Source organism: Heteronotia binoei, chromosome 6 (assembly GCF_032191835.1).
Source record: "Heteronotia binoei isolate CCM8104 ecotype False Entrance Well chromosome 6, APGP_CSIRO_Hbin_v1, whole genome shotgun sequence".
Classification (NCBI taxonomy): Eukaryota; Metazoa; Chordata; class Lepidosauria; order Squamata; family Gekkonidae; genus Heteronotia; species Heteronotia binoei.
This window is the reverse complement of record NC_083228.1, coordinates 2771900-2794410: the sequence shown is the minus strand read 5'-3', so window position 1 is coordinate 2794410 and position 22511 is coordinate 2771900. Positions and strand designations below refer to the sequence as shown.

Here is a 22511-nt window from a genome sequence, read left to right as displayed (position 1 = left end):
CCCCTTTCCCTTCCACTCCTTTCCCAGCATAATGTCAGTGCCCTTCTCAAGGGGTTTTTTCACTCATTGGGGAGGTGGTGGGCTCTCCTTCCTTGGAGCTTTTTAAGCAGAGGCTAGATGGCCACCTGACAGCAATGCTGATTCTGTGAATAAGGCAGATCGTGAGAAGGAGGGCAAGAAAAGCTGCATCAGTGCTTAGTTCTTGTGCCCCTTTCTTACACACCCAGGGAAATGCTGATCGCAACTTTGGCATCGGTCAGCAGTTTCCCTCCAGGCCAGTTTGGCCAGGGATCCCGGAGGTTTCTGCCATCTTCTGGGCATGGAGCCTGCAGGGGTCACTGGGGATGTATGTGTGTGTGTGTGGGGGGGAGGTGTTTGTGAATTTCCTGCATTGCGCAGGGGGTTGAACTAGATGGCCCTAGAGGTCCCTTCCACCTCTATGATTCTTTTGAGCCTGAAAGCTCAAAAAGGTTAGGGACCCCTGACCTAGATTTTGGTTAACAGCTTTATGCCAACAGCTGCCTTTGGATTGAATTCAAACCTGTTGCTGCCCAATTCCCAGACTGTCCCAGAGCTGGAAGCTGCTGCAATTCCGGGCTGAAGCTGTTGGGAGAAGCGACCCTGTTAAAAACATGCATTTCTGTGTGAGTGCATAAACAAAAGTGTTGTTGGCTACATTGTGATTCTGTTTCCAGGTTCCAAAAGATGCAGAGGATCACTGGGAGCTCAACTACCTCAGGAGTATCATGCAGTTCTTTTGCATGGTCCATCACAGATACTCCCAGGATCCCCTCTGGTGCAACTCAGACTTCCTCCAAGCCTTGGCATTGGTTGTGTTCCCCTCTGCGGTAAGAGCAACAAGGATGGTTAAGTGACAGCAAGACTTTCCACCTAGCAAAACACGGTTCCTCTGTGCTACTGCCCAGGGGAGGTTGAGAGACAGAGCTCCGTAGCTTCTTCTCTTCTCTAGAAAGGCAAGAGATCCAGAACAGAGTAACCTCATTTCTTGTACTGAGTCAAAAGAAGGCCTGACTACAGTTAGAAGCCAACTCCTGATTCAGAGCATTTATGGCATTTGAGATTGGCTGGGTTTAACACATGGTACATCCCTGCTGTCCTGTGTTGTGTAGCCCCAGCTAACCCAATTTCATCCCATCTCAGAAGCTAAGCAGGGTCAGCCTTGGATGGTAATCGGATGGGAGACCCCCAAGGAAATCCAGGGTTGCTGTGCAGAGGCAGGCTAGGGCAAACAGTCCCAGACGGCCCAGGCTTGGCAGCTAAGCAGGGCTCCAAGGAAGCCCAGGGCCACTATGCAGAGGCAGGCAAGAGCCAGCTGCCTCCGTTTGTCTCTGGCCTTGAAAACTCTGAGGGGTTTGTCATTGTAGAGTTTCTAGCTGTGGGATGGGAAGTACTTGGAGACTTTGGGGGTGGAGCCTGGGGAGGGCAAGGGGGTGGAGGGACCTCAGCAGGGCCAGCCCTAGACTCTCTGGCACCCTAGGCAAGGCAAACTTCTGGCAAACCCTCCCCTACATTGATAACATCACCAAGTCACATGGGGGCACCCAATTTGGCACCCCCAGAAGGCCTGCGCCCTAGGCAATTGCCTAGTTTGCCTAGGGGCAGGGCTGGCTCTGGTGCCATAGAGTCCACCCTCTAAAGCAGCCATTTTGTCCAGGGGATCAGATCTCTGTCATGGTGGTTGTAGAGAGCCAGTCTGGGTAGAGAGCTAGTTTGGTGTAGTGGTTCAGTGCATGGACTCTTATCTGGGAGAACCGGTTTGATTCCCCACTCCTCTACTTGTAGCTGCTGGAATGGCCTTGGGTTAGCCATAGCTCTTGTAGGGGTTGTCCGTGAAAGGGCAGCTGCTGTAAGAGCTCTCTCAGCCTCACCCACCTCACAGAGTGTCTGTTGTGGAGGGAGAAGATAAAGGAGATTGTAAGCCGCTCTGAGTCTCTGATTCAGAGAGAAGGGCGGGGTATAAATCTGCAATTCTTCTTCTTGTCATAATCCTAGGCATAGTGCGGCCTAGACCTCCAGAGAAGCCTGCCTAGGAGTTGCTAGTGGGCCTACGTCTCCCAGGATTCCTTCTGTTCCTCTGATTGCGTGAAAGCAGTTTTGAAGGGAAAACTGACCAAGGAGGGGTGGAACTTGAGAGGAAAGCATAATAGGCCACACTGCGGGCAGGGGGTGTTCCCTCTGAAAAGGTTGCAGACAGAGAGAGGTGGTTCTCTCTGGAGAGGCTGCAGTCTGGAGAGAAGGCAGCCAGAGGGTTCCCTAACCAAAGAGGGGTGAGTCCATTTGGAATTAGGAAGGGAATGTCTAGTTAGACATGTCGGGGCTTTTTATTTCTTTTATCAATCTTTACTGTTTTTTTAATTTACTGTTGCACTAAAAAGTTTTACAATGCACTTATTGTTTTTGAGCACTTATAATAAACCTGCTGTTATGTTAAACTGCCTGGATCCTCATGTCTCTTTGGTCACGGATAGGTGTTTTGTTAAAATGGAAGATAGAGGGATGGATGGGTGCTCTGGGCCCTCCCATGCAGACCCTACCCAGAGTAGTGGCAGCCAACAACAACAACAAATTTTATTTGTATCCCGCCCTCCCCGCCGGAGCAGGCTCAGGGCGGCTAACAACATAGTTCAGGGCCAAATTATACAAATGAATAAAATTACATTAAACATTATAAGCATTTAATTAAAATCTGGTTAAGTTTTAAAATTAAATTGATTAATTTTTAAAAGTGCTAATGCTATGTTTAGCCAGTAGGAGGCCCTTCCTGGTCCCCTGCTGTGTGACAGTAGGAGATTGCCTGGCCCCACCTGGAGGTTGGCAACAGTATCACCAACAGTCAACTGCAACTTGGTGGCACTTTGCACCCCCACCACATCACCCGTCAGGTGAGCAACTGTCACCTGCCTCTAATGTCATCATCATCAGCAGACATCCTGGTCCAAGGAAGCCCTCATCCTGAGGGGCTCTCGGTCATCTGCCCTTGGGGCTGAGGGATTGTTCACCTCATGGTACTCTGCAGCCCTCTCTCACCTCACTGAGGGCAGGGCGGGCCTTGCCACTAGGAAAAATAGCTGATTGCCTAGGGTGCCAAATGGAACGCCCCCTCCCATGTGACTTAGTGATGTCACGCAGCTGCCGCTGACACGCTTCCCTCCTGGGCTTCCCTGTAAGCTGCACAGCACAGCCCTGGGCTGCACCTGTGCCTGCGCAATGGCAGCAGAGAGAGCTGACAGCATCAGCACACGTAGTCACCTGGCTGCAGGGGAGCGTGCATACGGACCTGAAGAGCCAGCTACGGTGGCAAGGAAGGGCACTTGCAGGCTGGCAGCAGTGCAGAAGACACCAGCAGGGTGGTGGGCAGGGAAGAAAAGCTGCTGAGGGACAGGAGGAAGCCAGACCTCAGGAGTAGAGAGGCAAAGAAGCTTGGGCCACTGCAGGAGTGGCAGGTAAGGCAATCCAGTCCTTGCACACACACACACAGTCCAGCAGCATCTTTTCCAGGCTTCATAGAGATCAAGGCACGAGGAAGCAGCTGCAGCTGTGAACATATGAAGCTGCCTTATACTGAATCAGACCCTTGGTCCATCAAAGTCAGTATTGTCTTCTCAGACTGGCAGCGGCTCTCCAGGGTCTCAAGCTGAGGTTTTTCACACCTATTTTCCTGGACCCTTTTTTGGAGATGCCAGGGATTGATTGTGCTTCTTGACCCCTGAAGCGGGGGGGGGGGGGGGGGATGAAAACATTTTTTAATAAAAATTCTGTGCCATCTTTCCACCTAAATAGAGTGCCCTGAGGATGCATGCTTCCTTATTGGTGTCTAAGAATTCAATGGTAAACAAAACAAAACAAAAACACCCTTTCTCATCCTCAGCTACCTAGATTTTAAGGCAGGCAGTGGGTTTATGGTTTGTCTTATGCTTGTGATCGGAGAGGGTGTGTGTTTTTAATGTGCTCTCCTCCTTGCAAGTGGTGTCTAGTGTGGGAACTAATGAATATTGCTTGCCAAAATATTTCCCTTTCAAGAAAAATTTCAGGAAATAAAAAAAAGGTTGTGCCAGCAGCTTTTATTCTTGCCTGATGCTCATTCTGAGATTCTTTAAAGGTTATGGTTATATTTCATGTTTTGTGTGTTCATAAACTGAATTTTTTAAAAAAATTAAATCAAAGGATTGTTGTATTGTTCGCACAATTATTTTTTTAAAGTAGCAATTTCAAGTTGGTTTCTTTGTTTTTGTGTATCCGTGCACCTGGAAGTCATGTCAACCTGCTGAGGGCCTGGAGGATATTCAGAGAGGTGGCTGAATAGAGCCTGCCTTGCCTGTCAGCTATGGTCTTTCAAGGAGGTCTCCCCCATCCGAGTACATACCAGAGTCGACCCTGCTTAGCTTCTGAGATCAGATGAGATCTGGCTTGCTTGGGCTGTCCAGGTCAGGGGGAAGAATTTCAAGTTTTGTGCTTTTCACTTTTTGAAAATCGTTCTCAGTGCTTGGGGGCCAGGTGATGCCAGAAGTTAGCTTTGCCTTGGGTGCCACATAAGTCTAGGGTCAACCCTGATTGAGGGAACAGAAGAGTGAATGCTGGTTGTGGTCAGTCTCATAACTCTTTCCTAACCCATTCCTTTCCACAGGGCAGCCCTGAGAGTGGCTCTCCAACCAGCAGCCTTCCTATGCCTTCTACCCTGGAACCTGCTAGGAAGCCAGTGTGGGACTTCACCTGCCACCTCCTGATGGAAATGCTGCTTATTGTTCCGGCCCACCGACAGTGGCACCCCATGGAGATGCTTCTTGAGGTCTCATCTCTTAGGCAACCGCACTCACCATTCCTGCTTGGGGAGGAGGGGAAATGGCACAAGGAAGAGAGCACAGGGGATCTGGCTGGAGCAGAAGCTCAAGGGCCAGTGGAAACCTGAACTCCCTGTTAGCAGCAGAACGACGTTTGAGTCCAATCAGTCACCTTTAAGACCAACAGCGGTGTACATCACAGTCCTGATCCTTCTACCAAGGCAACCTTATGAACCGTTTTGTAACAGTGCAGTCCTGTTTACCTGGCAAAACCCCCTCTGGAATAATTCCATTCTGTATACACTCGGGTAGCCGAGTTCTGAAGTATCTGAACAAAGTTTGAGTCCACGGGCACCTTTAAGCCCAACAGTGTTTAATTCTGGGTCTAAATTTTCAAGTGTGTGCATGCAGAAACGTACGCCCAGAATTAAAGTTGGTTGATCTTAACGGTGCCCCTGAACTCAGTGCTCCATTTTGTATAGTTTGCAGAAAGCCCGGGAACCTTCCTGACCTGGTGAGCAAGAAGGTCTGAGCAGTGGTGGGCTTGAAAAGAGGTAGTTGAAACTTCACCTGGCCACTTTTCAGAGGGCATTGGTAGTCAAAAGCCTGCCGAACAGAGCTGGAGTTTCATAAGCAAAAGCTGTGCCTCTAGTGTGATGCAGAAGGCATTTCCAGTGCCAGCCTCAGCAGAGTGACTCTGGCTAAAGAGATAACAGACGACCTTCACAGAGGCACCGTGGAATGCTTCTCGTTCTCGCAGACAGCTCCAGCCAGGGTAGAAAGAGTACTTGTAACATTGTTTTAAAGACATAATAACGCACCGTTATTATACTACATAAGCAACAGGCCTGCAAAGCAAGGACATACAGCCCTGGCAAGAGCCGGTTCTCGACACCAGGCACATTGTGGTCAGCTTGATCAGAGCAGAAGAGAAATGCTGAGGGTGGCCCTTATAGTTTGGCTTCTGCAGTGAGCAGCCTTGGAGAGTGGAGAACGTACTCCGTTTTTCCAAATATTGTACAATGCAAGTTTAGTTGGGAATAGGAATCACTTCAGAGGTTCCAACTGGGGTTTCCTGCAGTCCTGATAGTTTATGTGATTGTCTCTGTGCAGGCTTCTGCAGAGAACTCCACCTCTGAGCAGAAGAAGTGCTTCCAGACAGAGATCCTGGTTTCCATCATGGACATATTCCCTGTTATTGCCCAAGAGGACAAAAAGAGGACCTCCAGCCTTGGAAGTGAGTGCCATCGATATTCAGAACACTGTAATCTGAATCAATCCATTAGTATTCATGTGCTATTGTTACAACTAACTTAATAGACACCCCCCCCCCAAAGGGGCTTTTGAGGCAAGTGAGAAGCACAGGTGGTTGGCCATGGCCTCTTGTGGATCAAAAACTGGCTGAGTAATAGGAAGCAGAGAGTGAGTATAAATGGGCAGTCTTCGCAGTGGAGGATGGTAAGCAGTGGGGTGCCGCAGGGCTCGGTACTGGGTCCCATGCTCTTTAACTTGTTCATAAATGATTTGGCATTGGGAGTGAGCAGTGAAGTGGCCAAGTTTGCGGATGACACTAAATTGTTCAGGGTGGTGAGAACCAGAGAGGATTGTGAGGAACTCCAAAGGGATCTGTTGAGGCTGGGTGAGTGGGCGTCAACCTGGCAAATGCGGTTCAATGTGGCCAAGTGCAAAGTAATGCACATTGGGGCCAAGAATCCCAGCTACAAATACAGGTTGATGGGGTGTGAACTGGCAGAGACTGACCAAGGGAGAGATCTTGGGGTCATGGTAAATAACTCACTGAAAATGTCAAGACAGTGTGCGTTTGCAATAAAAAAGGCCAACGCCATGCTGGGAATTATTAGGAAGGGAATTGAAAACAAATCAGCCGGTATCATAATGCCCCTGTATAAATCGATGGAGCGGTCTCATTTGGAGTACTGTGTGCAGTTCTGGTCGCCGCACCTCAAAAAGGATATTATAGCATTGGAGAAAGTTCAGAAAAGGGCAACTAGAATGATTAAAGGGCTGGAACACTTTCCCTATGAAGAAAGGTTGAAACGCTTGGGACTCTTTAGCTTGGAGAAACGTCAACTGCGGGGTGACATGATAGAGGTTTACAAGATAATGCATGGGATGGAGAAAGTAGAGAAAGAAGTACTTTTCTCCCTTTCTCACAATACAAGAACTCGTGGGCATTCGATGAAATTGCTGAGCGGACAGGTTAAAACAAATAAAAGGAAGTACTTCTTCACCCAAAGGGTGATTAACATGTGGAATTCACTGCCACAGGAGGTGGTGGCGGCCACAAGCATAGCCACCTTCAAGAGGGGTTTAGATAAAAATATGGAGCAGAGGTCCATCAGTGGCTATTAGCCACAGTGTGTGTATGTATATATAAATTTTTTGCCACTGTGTGACACAGAGTGTTGAACTGGATGGGCCATTGGCCTGATCTAACATGGCTTCTCTTATGTTCTTATGGCCTTCCTCTTAAGATCTTCAAGTAGCTTCTGAGATGTGATGAGATCAGGCTATAGTGTGCCACCTCCCCTCCTGAATCTATGCACCACTGGCCAGCTTCAGGTGGATCATGCGGGGCCCCTTAGTTGCTTTCGTGCAAAACAACAACAGCCCTGATGCACTGAGGCCCTTAACCAAGGATTCCTGTTTAAACTCACTTAGCATAGATTAATTATGTCTTAATTGTTACATTGGTCTAGGGCGCTATTGTTCACATGGTGCGTGGATTCTTGCATCTGCTTCTGCTAGGCTATCAAAGAGCACATCAGATGTTCAATTTCAATATTTGGTCTCGTGGCTATTCAGTCTCTATCAGATTTTGTCGTAAGAAAGCTGTAGAAACCCATTTTCTGTTGGGGCTCTGATGCAAACAAAATGGCATGATGCAGTGGCCCTCCCCTCTGCTCCCACCTGGGGAATGGCTGTTGAGGAGCTGGTCTTCTGTCTGGTGGGTTTGACGCAGGAATCCTGGCTCCGTTGTCAATACAGACCTGCATTTTTCAAGATGGGCCCTCCCCAGAATCTCTGCCTGTCTTTGGGATTAAAGACCTCTCATCCTCTCTTTTGCCACGCAGGGGATGGTGCTGCCAGAAGGGCTTCAGAGCCAGCCATGCCAACGCTTCTTGTGAACCTTTCCTATTTTACACAGAAGCTGGTAGAGAAGCTGTTTGCAGGGATGTTTGTGGGAAACCCGAGCAAGATCATCCTCTTCCTTGCAGAGCAAGTGACTGAGGTAAGAGGCATAAAGATCTATTTGATAGCATGCTAGCCAGGGATGTGTGTGTGTGTGGGGGGGGGGCAGTGTTGCATAATGGCTGCAGTGTCAGCCTGGGATAGGGGAGACTGCGGTTCAGATCCTGCTTGTCCATTAAATTCTCACAGGGTGACTTTAGGCCAGTAGCTTTCTCTTAGCCTCCTGACTTCTCACCCTGAGCAGCCCTGGTTAGTACTTGGATGGGAAGTCCAGGGTTGCTCCGCAGAGACAGGCAGCGGCAAATCATCTCTGCCTCATGCCTTGAAAACCCGTAAAGGGACTCCATAGGCTGCCTGCAATTAGAAGACCTCTTTGTGTCAGCTCTGGGACTATTCTCAATGAAAGAAAACTTCCAGGGTGACTGTGTCAGAACTGGATCACCTGGGGGTGGCCAGCCTTTTATCAAGGGCCATTATGTAGCCTGCCAAAGCACAGTGCAAAAGCCCAAGCAAAAGTGTAGAAAGAAAGTGATACAATCTTTGAATGACTACATGTAGCTGAAAACACGAGACATTCCTGGAACCGGACAATTGTGGCAGGGACACTTTCTTGACAAGAGTCTGGCCTCCCGGCAGCAGTCCCGCAAGACAGCTGGTTCTCAGTTGGATCTTTATTCGCATCCTTTTCTTATTCTGACAGGCTGCCCAGAAGGCTTCGCCACACAAAGAAGCCATCCTCAGCATTCTGTGTAGCAGCTTAAACCGAGCCGTCCTCTACTGCCTGTCCAGCTGCACTTCCGATCAGCTGACCCTTCTCAGTGTCCTCCAGACTCTGCAGCAGCAGCGGGACGCCATCTTTGCCACACACCACTGCAGTCGGGATTTTGCCACCTGCCTTTTGCATTGCCTCTCACAACTGAGGCCCTCCAGGTAGCCCCGTGACTCGCCTTTGGACAAGCTCTTGCAGTGTTTGGCTGCTGGGATATGTGCAAGAGGATAGAAACTGTGCTGGATCAGGATCACTGTAACTAAAATTACAAAAAGCTGCGAATTCAGTGGCATGGCAGGGCAAACAATATCTCGGCGCCATTTATGCTTAAGAAAATGGACAGGGTGGGGGAGAGGCAGAGTCCTCTCCTCCCCCAAGCCAAAACAGGCCCTAGAGTGCTTTCAAATTTGGTTTCCTTCAAGTAACATTTGGCCATGATATGATCAAGGGGAGACAACAAAAGAACCCCACTTGTGGCCAGTCATGTCCATCTAGTTTAGCTCTGAATTCTCAGATTGTCTAAGATCTCCCAAACACCAGCAAGAGTTACTGTGGCATGCTTGGTGACTTCCTGTCATCACACAATAATGTGCGATGTGTCCATGACTGCCACAAGGACTTCCAAGCAAACATCACTGTGAACTCCTCACTGGGAACTCAGTTCTCAGGAAAATGGACACCCAGGGGGGAGGGTGCCTAAGCCTTAGAGTTGTCATCTCCAGGTTGCGAAATTCCTGGAGATTTCAGGACAGAGCCCAGGAAGGGTGGGATTTAGGGAAGGGAGTGGTCTCAGCAGGACGTAATACTCTAGAGCAGTGTTTCCCATTCTCAGGGTCATGACCCAGCACCGGGTCATGGAAGCCTCAATACCGGGTCACAAGAAAAGCCAAAGCTAGCCCCGCCCCCAGCAAAGCATGAGCTCTGCTTTGCTTCCTTCCTTCCTTCCCTCGTCTCTCTGTTGTGCAGAGAAAAGCTAGCCTTGAAGACTGACACAGGCTGCAAAGCCTGAGCTTCATTTTCCTTCCTTCCTTCCTTCCTTCCTTCCTCCCCCCATCTCTGTGACATAATTCCTGTCTCCTGGCTCCACCCCCAAATTTTAGTGGGCCACGAAGGAGAAGTGTAAAAATAACCAGGCCACAGGAAAAAATAGTTTGGGAAACCCTGCTCTAGAGTCCACCCTCCAAAGCAGCCATGTTCTCCAGGGAACCTGTTCACTGTAGCCTGGAGATCAGTTGTAATTCTGAGAGATTTCCAGGCCGCACCTGGAGGCTAAAACAACACACAAGAGAATCACAGATGTAAGTGGCACAAATCGAAACCCAAGGTTCCAATAAATACTTGAATACTTGTAATAAATTCACAACTTCTTATTAAACATTACAAAATCACTTACAAAAGTGTTGTGTCTGTGAACTAATGTATAGATTTCTATGGTGTTCCTGCCAGGCTCATTGGAGCCATAAGGACTGAGCTTGGGGACCCAGGAACAAGGGGCAGGAGCATCCAAACCCCTGCTCCAATCACAGGCCCCCTGCTGGTTTGAATGATCCAATAACATGCTTGCACGGGAACCCTGAGTTGCATATAGTTGGCCCAGTTCTCCAGTCTTACTATGCTGTATAGAATAAAAGAGCTATGATCACTACCACCTCTTCCTTGTGTTGAACCTACTATATTATAGAAAGAATTATCATGAAATACCTAATACAGAATGAAAATGCTAATAATTGGACAACTTCCCATGCATAAATTCCTCATACAAATCAATGTCACAATCTTCCAGGAGAGAGTCCTCACACTTCCTTCTGCAAAAAGTTTCAGTCCTCTAGTAATGTAGAGTGCACAGAAAATCTTGGCGTGATGAGACAGTACTCAGATCTCACTTTCGCTTTATCCAGCTTTCATTTTCACAATTAAGAGATGGCAAGAACACTTTCAAACACAGCTCTCTCTCAAGTGCAGAAGCAACAAGAAAATGGAAAGCTGGGTTTATTACAAGTATTCAAGTATTGATGGGAGGCTGGTTTATTATGGGAACCTTGGGTTTCAGTTTGTCCCATCTGGAGGCTGGCAACCCAAGGCCTTCCCTTCTGCGCTGTTTTCCTAATATGAAATGACCCTGGTGGGGAAACCTACGTAAGTGGGCATGAAGCTCCAAGGCCCACTTTCCCCCTTCCAGCAGTTCTCCAAGGTTTCCAAGGCAGCTGTAGAGGTCTGTCTTGAAATACTTTTAACTGGAGCTGGTGTGGGTGGAGTGGGGGTTGTTCTGCGTGCTGAGAATGAGCTAGGGGTAATGGCTGGTACATCCCTGCCCTTCATTCAGACATTTCATTGTTCTGTTTGCTGCAGTTCTTTAGAGCAACATCAAGAAAAGCTGAGGGTGCCTTCCGCTCACCGGATTTCCCAGGTCCCCAGCAAAAAGGAGCAGAGGACAGATGATCTGCCTGTTCCAAAGAATGGTAATTATGGGCAGTGCTGGTGCCTGTAGGAAGAGAGGGGGCCTTGAGCAGCTCCAGAGGAAGGAAAAGCTGTCAGTCTCCAGGTGGGGAAAAAGACAAGGCAGCCATTTACCCCAGCTCATTCCCTTCAAAGCAGGGAAACGAATCTCTGTTGTCTGGAGATCAGTTGGAATTCCATGAGATCTCCAGGCCCTACCTGGAGGCTTAGCAACCATAGTGAGAATAATGGAGAAGCAGGGGGAAAGACAAGGCAGAGCCTCCATGTATAAATGTCCAAAATTTATCTTATAAAGATTAAATTGCACTTAGAGCACTAACAATATGACATTCATAAGTATGGAGTTTTCCTTCATCCCATAGTCAGGTTCTAGTTAACTCTTTACTACTAGTTAACTCTTTTACTATACAAATGACTTGAATGCAAAAGAAACAGGGACTTTGCTCTCTTTGTCTCACAAACACACTCACTGGCAAGAGCCACATGGGTCTGCATGCTCACCCCCACTTCCCATTGCAGCTTTCACATCCTGCTGAGATTTAAAGGCACACACCCATTCCAAAATCCCTGCCTTCCTTACATTCATTTTCTTGTGTTAGTCTAAAGAACTTGGTTGAAATACAGCAGATTGTTACATTCAGCAACTCCTGTGAGTAAAGCAATTTACCATTGCCCCAGAGAGATCACAAAAAGTGTTAGCTTGCTGTTGATTTTTATTTATTTATTTATTATTTTTATTTATTTGTAATTTATATCCCACCCTTCCCACCAGGTGGCTCAGGGCGGCTTACAACAAATAAAATCTAACATAAGAGTATAAAATTAAGCATAAAAGTTTAAACATTTCACAATTTACGTAGTTAAAATCTAAACATTTCACACAGTTATATACTTAAAACATTAGAAACATACAGCGATCTTACAAACTACACTCAGTTTCAAGTTTCAGTGCCGGTTAGTTGTAAGCCAGCTGAAAGAGGACTGTCTTACAGGCCCTGCGGAATTGAGCAAGGTCCCGCAGGGCCCTTACCTCTTCCGGCAGCTGGTTCCACCAGGAAGGGGCCATTACGGAGAAGGCCCTATCCCTTGTAGTTTTCAAACGGGCTTCCTTTGGCCCGGGGACAACAAGGAGATTTTGAGTTCCCGATCTCAGTACTCTCTGGGGAACATGTGGGGAGAGACGGTCCCTCAGGTAGGCAGGTCCTAGGCCATATAGGGCTTTAAAAGTAATGACCAACACCTTGTACCGAACTCGGTAAAGTATTGGCAGCCAGTGCAGAACCCGAGTCCTGGCTGAATGTGTTCCCATCTTGGGAGCCCCAATAACAACCGGGCGGCGGCGTTCTGCACCAACTGCAATTTCCGGGTTCGGCACAGGGGCAGCCCCATGTAGAGGGCATTGCAGTAGTCCAGCCTCGAGGTGACCGTTGCATGGATCACCGTTGCTAGATCGTCACGCTCCAGGAAGGGAGCCAACTGCCTTGCCCGCCTAAGATGGAAAAATGCGGACTTGGCAGTGGCTGCTATCTGGGCCTCCATCGTTAAGGAAGGCTCCAGTAGTACCCCCAAGCTCTTGACCCTATGCGTCGCAATCAGCGGCACACCGTCAAAAACCAGTAGGGGGATTTCCCTTCCCGGACCCCGACGGCCCAAGCAAAGGACCTCTGTCTTCGCCGGATTTAGCCTCAGCCCGCTCACCTGAGCCACCCAGCCACAGCCTGTAACGCCCGGTCCAAATTTTGTGGGGCGCAGACCGGCCGGTCGCCCATAAGCAGATAGAGCTGGGTGTCATCAGCATACTGGTGACAACCCTGCCCGTACCTTTGGGCAATCTGGGCGAGGGGACGCATATAGATGTTAAATAACATCGGGGAGAGAACCGCACCCTGAGGCACTCCGCAGTCAAGCGTGTGCCTCCGGGACAGCTCGTCTCCAATAGCGACCCTCTGTCCCCGACCTTCAAGGAAAGAGGAAAGCCATTGCAAGGCCAACCCCTGAATCCCCGTGTCGGCGAGGCGGTGGGCCAGTAGCCAATGGTCAACCGTATCGAACGCTGCCGATAGGTCCAACAACATCAGCACCGCCGAGCCGCCCCGATCCAGATGCCATTGCAGGTCATCTACTAGGGCAACCAGCACCGTCTCCGTCCCATGGCCCGGGCGGAAGCCGGACTGAAGGGGATCTTTGTGAGTGTGGCTCGTTTTCATTTAGAAGTGCAGCTGCTGGGGAACTCTTTTATGGCAAAAAAAAGGAGGAAGAAATGAAAACTGCGTACAGGGGAACTGCACTGCTGTATTTTATTTATTAATTTTGGAGAATGGAAAAGGCTCCACCCCCAAAGTTTCTGAGTTGGACCTGGCAACCGTAGTTCAGTTCCTGTTTTCTTTGTTTCTAGTACAAGAAGAGATCTGGAAGGCCACTGAAGACATCTGGAACCAGCTTCTCTCTCAGTGGAGGATGGACCAGGAAGATACACCCAAAATGGCTCTCTCTGTAGAGAGTGCTGGAGAAGGAAACTGGAAAGTGAAGATGGGAGACCTTGTAGCACAGTGGGAAGAGACCATGGCAAAGGCGTGGCTGCAATTCTTAGGTCTCTGCTTGTGACTAGATAGGAGCCTCTAACTGAAGCAGCTTCATGGGATGGCTGAGTCTTGGGGGTGGGGGCATACTTTCGTATCCCTCCATGCAGGCCATGTCAGGTTCTGACTAAGGTGTTGGGGGCAAGAAGCAGGATGGATCTTTCATGCAATGTGCGGTAGTGGTTAGGGTGCTGGGCTAGGATCAAGGTGACACAGGTTTGAAACTCCACTCCACCATTGCTGGGTAACCTTGGACCAGGGCCTCTCTTGACCTAGCCTACCTCATGGGGTTGTTGTTGAGAAGATACAGTGGAGGAGAGAAGGACGATGCTGTGAACCACTTTGGGGTCCCCATTGCGGAGGGAAAGGGGGTATGGATACATACAGATTTCTCTCTGTCATAGGCTGGGCTCCTGTTGCAGTGGGCCATAAGGTTCACTCCAAAGAATCCTGCTGAGAGATCCTTGGATTAGAGACTGTCCTCTCCTCTGGAATGAGAAATCCCTGATAAATCTCTGTGACACAGCTTGAGATCATGATCCAAGGACCTATGAATCTGCTTCCTAAACAGATATCTTGGTTTGCCTGGATTTCGCCATTGCATTTTATTCTCTCCCTTGTCTTTTAGCATCAGAAAAGAAAATCCTTCAGAATAAAGTTCCAGCCCAGACTTCCAGCAAAACGCGTCTGTGGAGTGGAAGTTTACCTTCAGCAATGAAGCTAGCAGCCCACAAGCACACCAAGCAGATGGGATGCTGCGCACAGGTAACTTGCAGTTTTAGACTCTCAGTGCCACTTTGTCAAAAAATGTGTCTTGCCATATTTGTGTGGCTTGCAGAGGCTTGTTTTCATCCGTTCCATTATAATGCCTGTACTTGGTTTGTATGATCTTTTTCTACACTTTTGTAACAGCGTATAAATAGCCATTCTACCCCAGCCGGCAACATGCATTCTTCTGAAGGCCACCTCTTATCTCACCAGCTGGAGCTTCCAACTTTCGCTTTGGGAAAAGACTGTGAACGGGGGTGGGTGGGTGGCGGAGAATTACTAAGGTGTCTGCCAGAATTTGCACGCCTGAAGCACTGCCTAATTAACAGTTTGTTGTAATCTATAAAGTTGCCACTAAGTTCAGCAAAGTCTGTCTTTCCTGTGTGCATGCATATCATTAATAAATAAAGTGTAATTTGATTTACATCAAAGAGGTGACATTGATGGGTGCTGCACAGGACTCGACACACTTTAGGTGAGGGGTCTTCTAAAATGGCTCAGACCCTTTCGAACCAGAGAGTGTTTGGAATTTTGTACTAGAAAAACCATCCTGGATATCATCTACTGAGTCCAGTCCGGAGTCTATGCCTTTCATTTCCATTGACCTTAATTAAGACTGTTTAATCAGTTCTCTTATACTATCTGGACATTCTCTACCCAGTGTTTTTGTGGTGGAACAATGAATAATGGGGAAGGGAAAGTGGCCTAGTATAGCCCGATCTCATAAAATCTTGAAAGTCAAGCAAGGTCTGTACTTTGAACGGAAGACTCTGCAGAGGAAGGCAAGGGCAAAACACCTCTGCTTCTCATTGGCCTGGGAAGCCCCTTGCTGGGGTCGCCGTCAGTCAGTTGCAACTTGACAGCATTTTCTCCTGGGGCGGGGGGGGGGGGGTGTCCATGGAATGGATCAGCTTCCGAATAGCAGAGGGCAGGGATGGGGGTGGTGGAAGGGCAGACCATCTGGGAAGCTTGCTGGACAGGAAGGGCTTCCTTCTGTCCCTTCTTTTCAGCCTGAGGCAGGGCCAGCGTTGTCCTGCAAGTCCTGAGCGAGGCCGAGGTCAGGCCCAGATGGGTGATCTCCAGGCCTGCCCTTCCTCTCTCGCCATTGGCAGCTCCCTCTCCCCCTTCCAGGTGTGTTGGGAGTCTGGGATGCCATTCTGCGCTGGCACCGACTATTTGCCTTGGGGTCTGTTTAATTATTTTTTAAAATTAATTTTGATTATTACAGCCGATTACACCTCAGTGAGCAAAGTAATTGATATTTGTTAATGCATCCCCAGGAACATTTTGTACAACATGCTTTTTGCTGTTGAAGGTTAAAGACTCTGTTATTGGTTTTCCCCCTAAATATGCCCACATCATTAGTTCTTGCAGTGGAAGAGGTTGCCATCTGGAAAAGGGAGCGGAGAGACATTATTCAGGCACAAGTGCATGAAATTGGTGTTTCTGCATCTTCTGTCTCTCTTTCTCTCTGTTTCTCCTGAAAGGAAAAGGCTTATAATTAAAGGAGGAGCTGGGTTTGGGGAAACATTATTCATTTTGTGTTATTCCTGATCATGTCAGTGCCTGACAGCTCCCAGACTGGCAAATTGTTCTTTGCCGGGTGACATGAAATCCAGACTCCAAATGTTTGCCTCTCCAGGCAATTCTGGCTTTGTGTGTGTTGAGGAGGGACAGATCTGCTCTATTCAAGAGTTGCAAAACATCCCTAGATGGGAGGGGGGGGGGCAGGCAGGAAGGATCCACAGATGAGTGCAGCAATGTTCTTCCTGCCAGCAAGATGTCTTGGGTGCTCCTCCTAAGGCCCAAGCTGGTCTCCTTTAGCTGTGACGCACTGGGGAAGAGAAGGGGCACAGAGGTTTGACTGGGACTAAGGGCCGAACGAGACATTATGGTTGCCACAAGGTTGATTGCCTCAGCTGCCGCTTTAGAGATGATTTTGGCCATTCCAAAAAAAAAAAAAAAAAAAAAAAATTGCCATGAGACCCCAGCCCTGATTGGGCCTGTGTTGTGGGAGGGGCAGATCTCGACTGCACACAGGGCCTTTCAAGTACCGAAAGCCACTGCCCTTGCAACATGTAATGTGGCTCTAAATCAATTTAAACCAGGCACCCTGACTTAAGCAGCTCTGCTTGATTGGGTGAGTTGGTGGAAGAGTTTCTAATCTGATATTTCTTCTTTCAGACAAGCTAGATCCCCCCCCCCCCCAAAAAAAAAAAACAAATTTCCAGTGTTCCCTGTTGAAAAATAGGTTCCGAGCTCAGAAGGAGCTGTTTTCAAACTCTGCAGAGGGAAATGGTGACATTTTTCATGCCATCCCCTAGCCTCGCATGCCCCTAGTGAGAGGTCTGACAATCTGCAGGGTTTGTATGGCCCTTCCACTTCCCACATGGCCAGCTGAAGTCTGCAGTGTGACCATCACCCAACGGCAGGTAGTATTGGCAGAGTAATTAACACAGCAGTGATGCACAACCTGATTAAAGAGCAGATAAAGGTTTGTTTAGTAATTAAAATAATTGATAGGAAAAGGAGAGACAGAGATAGGCTCCTAACTACATCTCTTGCTAGGAGAGAGAATGAGACTGAGTGTGGCACCTCCCAGAAGAAGGGGGAAATCGCTGTAAGAGTAACAATCTGGAGATAGACAAGGGATGATGCTTAGAAAGAGAAGGTGTTGACCTCACTGTGCTATCACTGTCCTTATTGTCATCCTGCAGGGTCTTTTCTTCTTTGTACACCAGACATTGCCTTTTCCAACACCCCTTCTCAAGGTCTAGCGTACAAAGTCCACAAGATTAATCTTCTTACGTAGATTTTCAAACTTTTCTTGAGAAAGTGGCTTAGTGACAGCGTCTGCAATCATTTAATCTGTAGGACAGTATTCCAACTCAGAAAGTCTTTCTTCCTGCATGTTTCTTACCAGGTACTGCTTCACATCCATGTGTCGAGTTCTTGAGTAGATCTTCTCCATCTGTGCTAGTTTTATGCACCCTTGGTTGACTTCAAAGAGTTGTGCTGGTTTGGGTTCCTCTATCCCAAAGTCTTGCATTAGTTGCAGTATCCATTTCAGTTGTCTGCATCCTCAGCTTCAGTTAAGGACACAACTACAGTTTCTTGCTTCCTGCTGCTCCGACTGACTGCTTGGCCACCATAGAAAAATAAGTGTCCACTGGCTGACTTTGCAGCATCTCCTGTCTGCATCCACGATCCCACTAGTCTGGGATTGTCGCTTTAGGTTCAGTTGTGCAGTGCTTTGCAAGTCCTTTGACTGCATTCTAGTCTCTTTTGCTTGGAGATTTCATCTTTCTGCATAACATGCCCACAGCTGCTGTGATGTCAAGATGTGTCAGTGTGCTTATGTACAGCAGTCTTCCAATTGCTTCTCTGTCTTGCTTGTTGTCGGGCAGAAGTTCACTCTTCCTTGCTGGTTCAGGTAGTTCATTTCAATAGGAGTGCTTGCTGGCTTAGCTCCTTTCATATTTATGTAGTCCAGAAATTCTAGGATTTTCTCCTTCTGACAGAGAAGATAGCTTCCATCTTCCTCTCGTTCTGCTTGTACTCCAAGTTAGTAGACATTGTTTCCTGATTCTTTCATTTCTGCTTCTTGATTCAGATGCTGAACTATTTCATCACAGTCCTCCTTGTCTTCATAGCAAAAAATACGGTCATCCACATAAGTCAGAATGTAAGTTCATTTGTCGTTTCTGTATCTTGAGTATAGGCATTGTTCTGTCTTGCCTTGCTCAGATCCTTCCTTGCTTAGCATTTGATGAAGTTTCTCATTCCAACATCTCAGTCTGTTTCAGTCCATATATGCTCTTTTGTAGTTTACACTCGGGTTGCTTGTCTTTGGATTGTTCAAATCCTGGTTGACTGTTCCATGTAAACATATTTTATTTCTCCATGTAGAAAAGCAGTCTTTATTTCCAGATGCTCCACATGCATCTTCCTTGCTTCTGCTATGCTCAAGAACATTCTTATTGAAGTATGTCTCACCAGTGGCGGGAAGGTTTCATCACAGCCTTCTCCATACTTCTGAGAGCATCCTTTAGCAACCATTCTGGCTTTGTATCTTTGTACTTTCCCTTTGAATCATAGAGTTGGAAGGGACCCCCAGTGTCATCTAGTCCAACCCCCTGCACAATGCAGGAAATTCACAAATACCTCCCCCTAAGTTCACAGGATCCGCATTGCTGTCAGATGGCCATCCAGCCTTTGTTTAAAAATCTCCAAGGAAGGAGAGCCCACCACCTCCTGAGGAAGCCTGTTCCCTTCTGGTTCATGCTTGGTTTTGAGGATCCTACTGTCCTCTTCCCTGGAGGTTGTTCTGTAGGCGTCCATAATTTGGTTCTTGATCAGAGATTCTGGAAGCCAGTTTGGTGTAGTGCTTAGGAACATGACTGTAATCTGGGAGAGCTGGGTTTGATTCCCCACTCCTCCACATTCACCTACTGATGTGACTTTGAGTCAGTCAGAAGTTCTTTCAGAGCAGTTCTCTCAAGAGCAGTTTCTTGAAAGAGCTCTCTCAGCTCCATCTACCTCACATGGGAAGGGGAAGGAGATTGTAAGCCAGTCTCAGACTCCAAGTGAAGGGCAGGGTATAAATCCAATCTCTTCTCTCCATCTTCTTCTGAAGCTTTTCTCCATTTTTTTTGCTCCTTTGGCAGGCATTCTTGTTATGTCTTCCTTTGTGGAAGGCTCAGGTAGAGCTTCTGCCTTTGCTAGATAAGGAAATCTTCTTGATGGTCCTCCTTTGTTTGATCTGGTTGACTGTCTCACACTTGGCTATGCAGTCCCTTCTGGTTCTATAGGCTCTGCAGCTGTGTCATGTGTGCTGTCTATAGTGCTCAGATGTGCTGTTTCAGCTTGCTGTGCTTCATTTTTCTCTGTTGGTGTAGATTCACTGATGCCTGCTTTTTCCATATTTCTTGATTTCTCCCTTTCACCAATGTAGACCACATTAAACCTTGACTATTTCTGGGTTGAGGATTCTGCATCCTTCGCATCCCAGTGCATAACCTACAAAAATGCCACCTTCTGCTCTAAGATCCATCTTCGTCTGCTGTTCGTTAGGAACACTTTTAGATGATTTGGGCTGGGTTTGTGCCCATACCACAGTTCAAATGATGTACTGCTGGTGCCTTTAGTAGGTGTTCTGTTTTGCAGGTAGGTAGCAGTGTTGATTGCTTATCCTCAGAACTTTTCAGGTAGCTCTGCCTCAAGGAGCATACATGTGCACATTTCAGTGAGAGCATTTTTTCCTTTCTGTTCTGCAGTGTATGAGACTGTAAGCTGATTCTCTATTCTTTGCTCAGCCAAGTAATTCTTCATTTCATGTCCCACGTATTCTCCTCCATTATCAGTATAAATTGCTAGTGGTTTTCTTTAAAATCTGTTACTGACTGTTGCCACATATGCTTACATTTTTCTAGCACTTGACTTTTCTCAATAAAAGTCAGCACATCTTTATTCTCACTAGGGGTTTGTGTTTCTTTGGTCCACAAACATCACCATGTATCAGCTCTAAGGGTAGCTGTGCCTGGCTTCTCTCATGCCTTTTGTTAAAGCTAGGGCTCACCCTCTTCGCTGGAGTGCAATGCATACATTTTCTTTCAACAGAATTTGCTTATCCGCATGTCTTTAGTTAAATTCTGGCTTTCAAGTTTGCTAGTTGCATAATTGCCTATGTGTCCCGGCTGCCTGTGCTATAGCCAGGAGCAATTCCTGCGATCACAGTGTTTGGTAAAGTTTCTTTCTGCATGCAAGTCTCAAGAGCATATAAATCCTGATGCACTTTGCCAGTTGCAATTACGTGTCCCTTCTGTCTGTTCCGTGGCGCAGAGTATTAAAGCTGCAGTCCTAAGCTCTGCTCACGAGTTCGATCCCTGGCAGAAGCTGGGTTTTCAGGTAGCCAGCTCCAGGTTGACTCAGCCTTCCATCCTTCCGAGGTCGGTCAAATGAGTCCCCAGCTTGCTGGGGGGAAAGCGTAGATGGCTGGGGAAGGCAATGGCAAACCACCCCGTAAAAAGTCTGCCGTGAAAATGTTGTGAGAGCAATGTCTCCCCAGAGTCGGAAACGACTGGGGCTTGCACAGGGGACTTTTCCTTTTTCCTCTGTCTGATATAGCATTTTTCTCCAAAAGATGTGATCATGCCTTTCTCTCGCAGACATAAGATTATTCACCAGTTCTGATTCAAGAATGTTTTCCCTTCAGGGTGCTTCCCAGCCCAACGACTGCTGCCATTGAATGTGTTGGCCTGGCCTGGGAAGTGACTGCCTCATGCACTCCCAGACAGCCGGCCTGGCCTCCTCCGTCGCCTCCTAATTCAGGCAAGAACTCCTGGGCAGGCCCCAGCTTCCCTTAACCAGGGCAGGCAGCAGAGACCAGGAATGCTCCTTGGCCTTGTTTCGTGGGCCGGTACAGCTGCAGCAACAGCAAGAGAAGGCAGCCCAGAGCTACTTTCATGCGTATGTCAGAATGCTTCTGCATTTGGAACATCTGAAAAAGTCAGTGATTCACACAAGAGAAATATTGAAGCCGCATGAAAGGGTGCACCTGCTCGCAGCCCTTTCCCCGCGATGTTTTTGTGGCCCCCCCATCCCTGAAGTTTTCAGGCTACAGATGTCCAAATCCTTTTCAAGGTTTTTCTCTCTCGCTTCTCTTCTTTCAAGGAAATGCAGCCAAACTGGTAAACATTCAATTACATAGCTCTGCAAAGTGCATCATTTGTGTAACATCTTTGTCTTCGTAATAGAAGGATAATTAACATCACTAATTATCTAATTAAGTTCATTAAGCATCCACCAACAGTGCACTGTGAAGCTGACATTATGTTCTATTGTCAACAAACATTTTGATTTCTTTGGAAGTAATTAAAATGTAAATTAGCATGCCATTAAATACACAAGGGAAGTTTTGAATCTGATATTCATTTCAAAACCACTCATAGCAACTCTTTTTTTGTTCCTTCAGTGAAACCAGGCAATTTGCTATTAATGAGTTAGGTTAAATCCTTTTCCCAGTGTAGCCTGATTGTCTTTCTTGATAACTGGTTCACAGTTAAAGTACTGTGACGTGGCAAAAGCCTGTCAGAAAATTTCTGCAAAACGGTGGCAATCACTGATGGCATTAAATTTTGGGATGGGTATGATGGCAGGGTTGCCAGCCTTCAGGTAGAGTCTCCCTGGATCACAACTCAGCTCCAGACTACAGAGCTCAGTTCCCCAGGGGGGAAATGGCAGCTTTGGAGGGTGAACTCTGCGGCATTATAGCCCACCTCCGCTCCCCTAAGTCTGCCCTTCCCAGGCTCCACCAAATCTCTGGCAATTTCCCAGCCTGGAGCTGGCAACCCTACCAGGTGGGCACTTCCAAGATGGTTTCTGTTAACTCTACTGATACAGATCTGCACTGTTCCCCCAGCAGTAACCTGCTCTTCTTCGCTGTCACAAGGGCTGCATTTTGGAACAATCCAAGAGCTTTAGTTGGGAAGCTGCTGCTCTACCATTCCACCTCTAAGGGGTAGGGTTGCCAACATCCTGGTGGATCTTAGCATATAGCTGTGTAAATAAAAAACCGTTAAGAGACACCATACATTTTAAACAACTAGACAGTGTAATGTAGAGGTCAGTGGTGTTCTGACCAAGCTTGCACATAGAACTTCAAATAAACAAGAGCATGTAGCAAAAATATATTCACAGAAGACGGTTCAAAAACAGTCTTTCCAATCGCAAAGGAGTAACGATATTCCAGTATTTAGCTCATAGAACTAAGGGAAGCCCTTCCAAAGAGGTCTGTTCTAGATACCAAGACATTTCATCCGTCTTTCTTCAGTTTGGAGGCTTATTTATCACTGGAACCCAATCTTTACAATACATTCATAGAAGACCAACAAGGTTCAAAACATATCTGTTAGATTTCCAGGATAC

General features: G+C 47.5%; 1 protein-coding gene across 1 annotated transcript in view; it reads left to right on the top strand.

Moving 5' to 3' along the window:
* Window positions 1–22511, top strand: part of WDFY4 (WDFY family member 4) — a 215777-nt gene that overhangs the window by 80138 nt on the left and 113128 nt on the right. Inside the window, exons 31-38 of the mRNA XM_060240960.1 lie at window positions 696–848; window positions 4646–4807; window positions 5913–6036; window positions 7895–8052; window positions 8713–8942; window positions 11131–11240; window positions 13634–13828; window positions 14446–14582. Of these exons, the coding sequence (XP_060096943.1) occupies window positions 696–848; window positions 4646–4807; window positions 5913–6036; window positions 7895–8052; window positions 8713–8942; window positions 11131–11240; window positions 13634–13828; window positions 14446–14582 (1269 nt within the window). The remainder of the gene's footprint in view (window positions 1–695; window positions 849–4645; window positions 4808–5912; window positions 6037–7894; window positions 8053–8712; window positions 8943–11130; window positions 11241–13633; window positions 13829–14445; window positions 14583–22511) is intronic.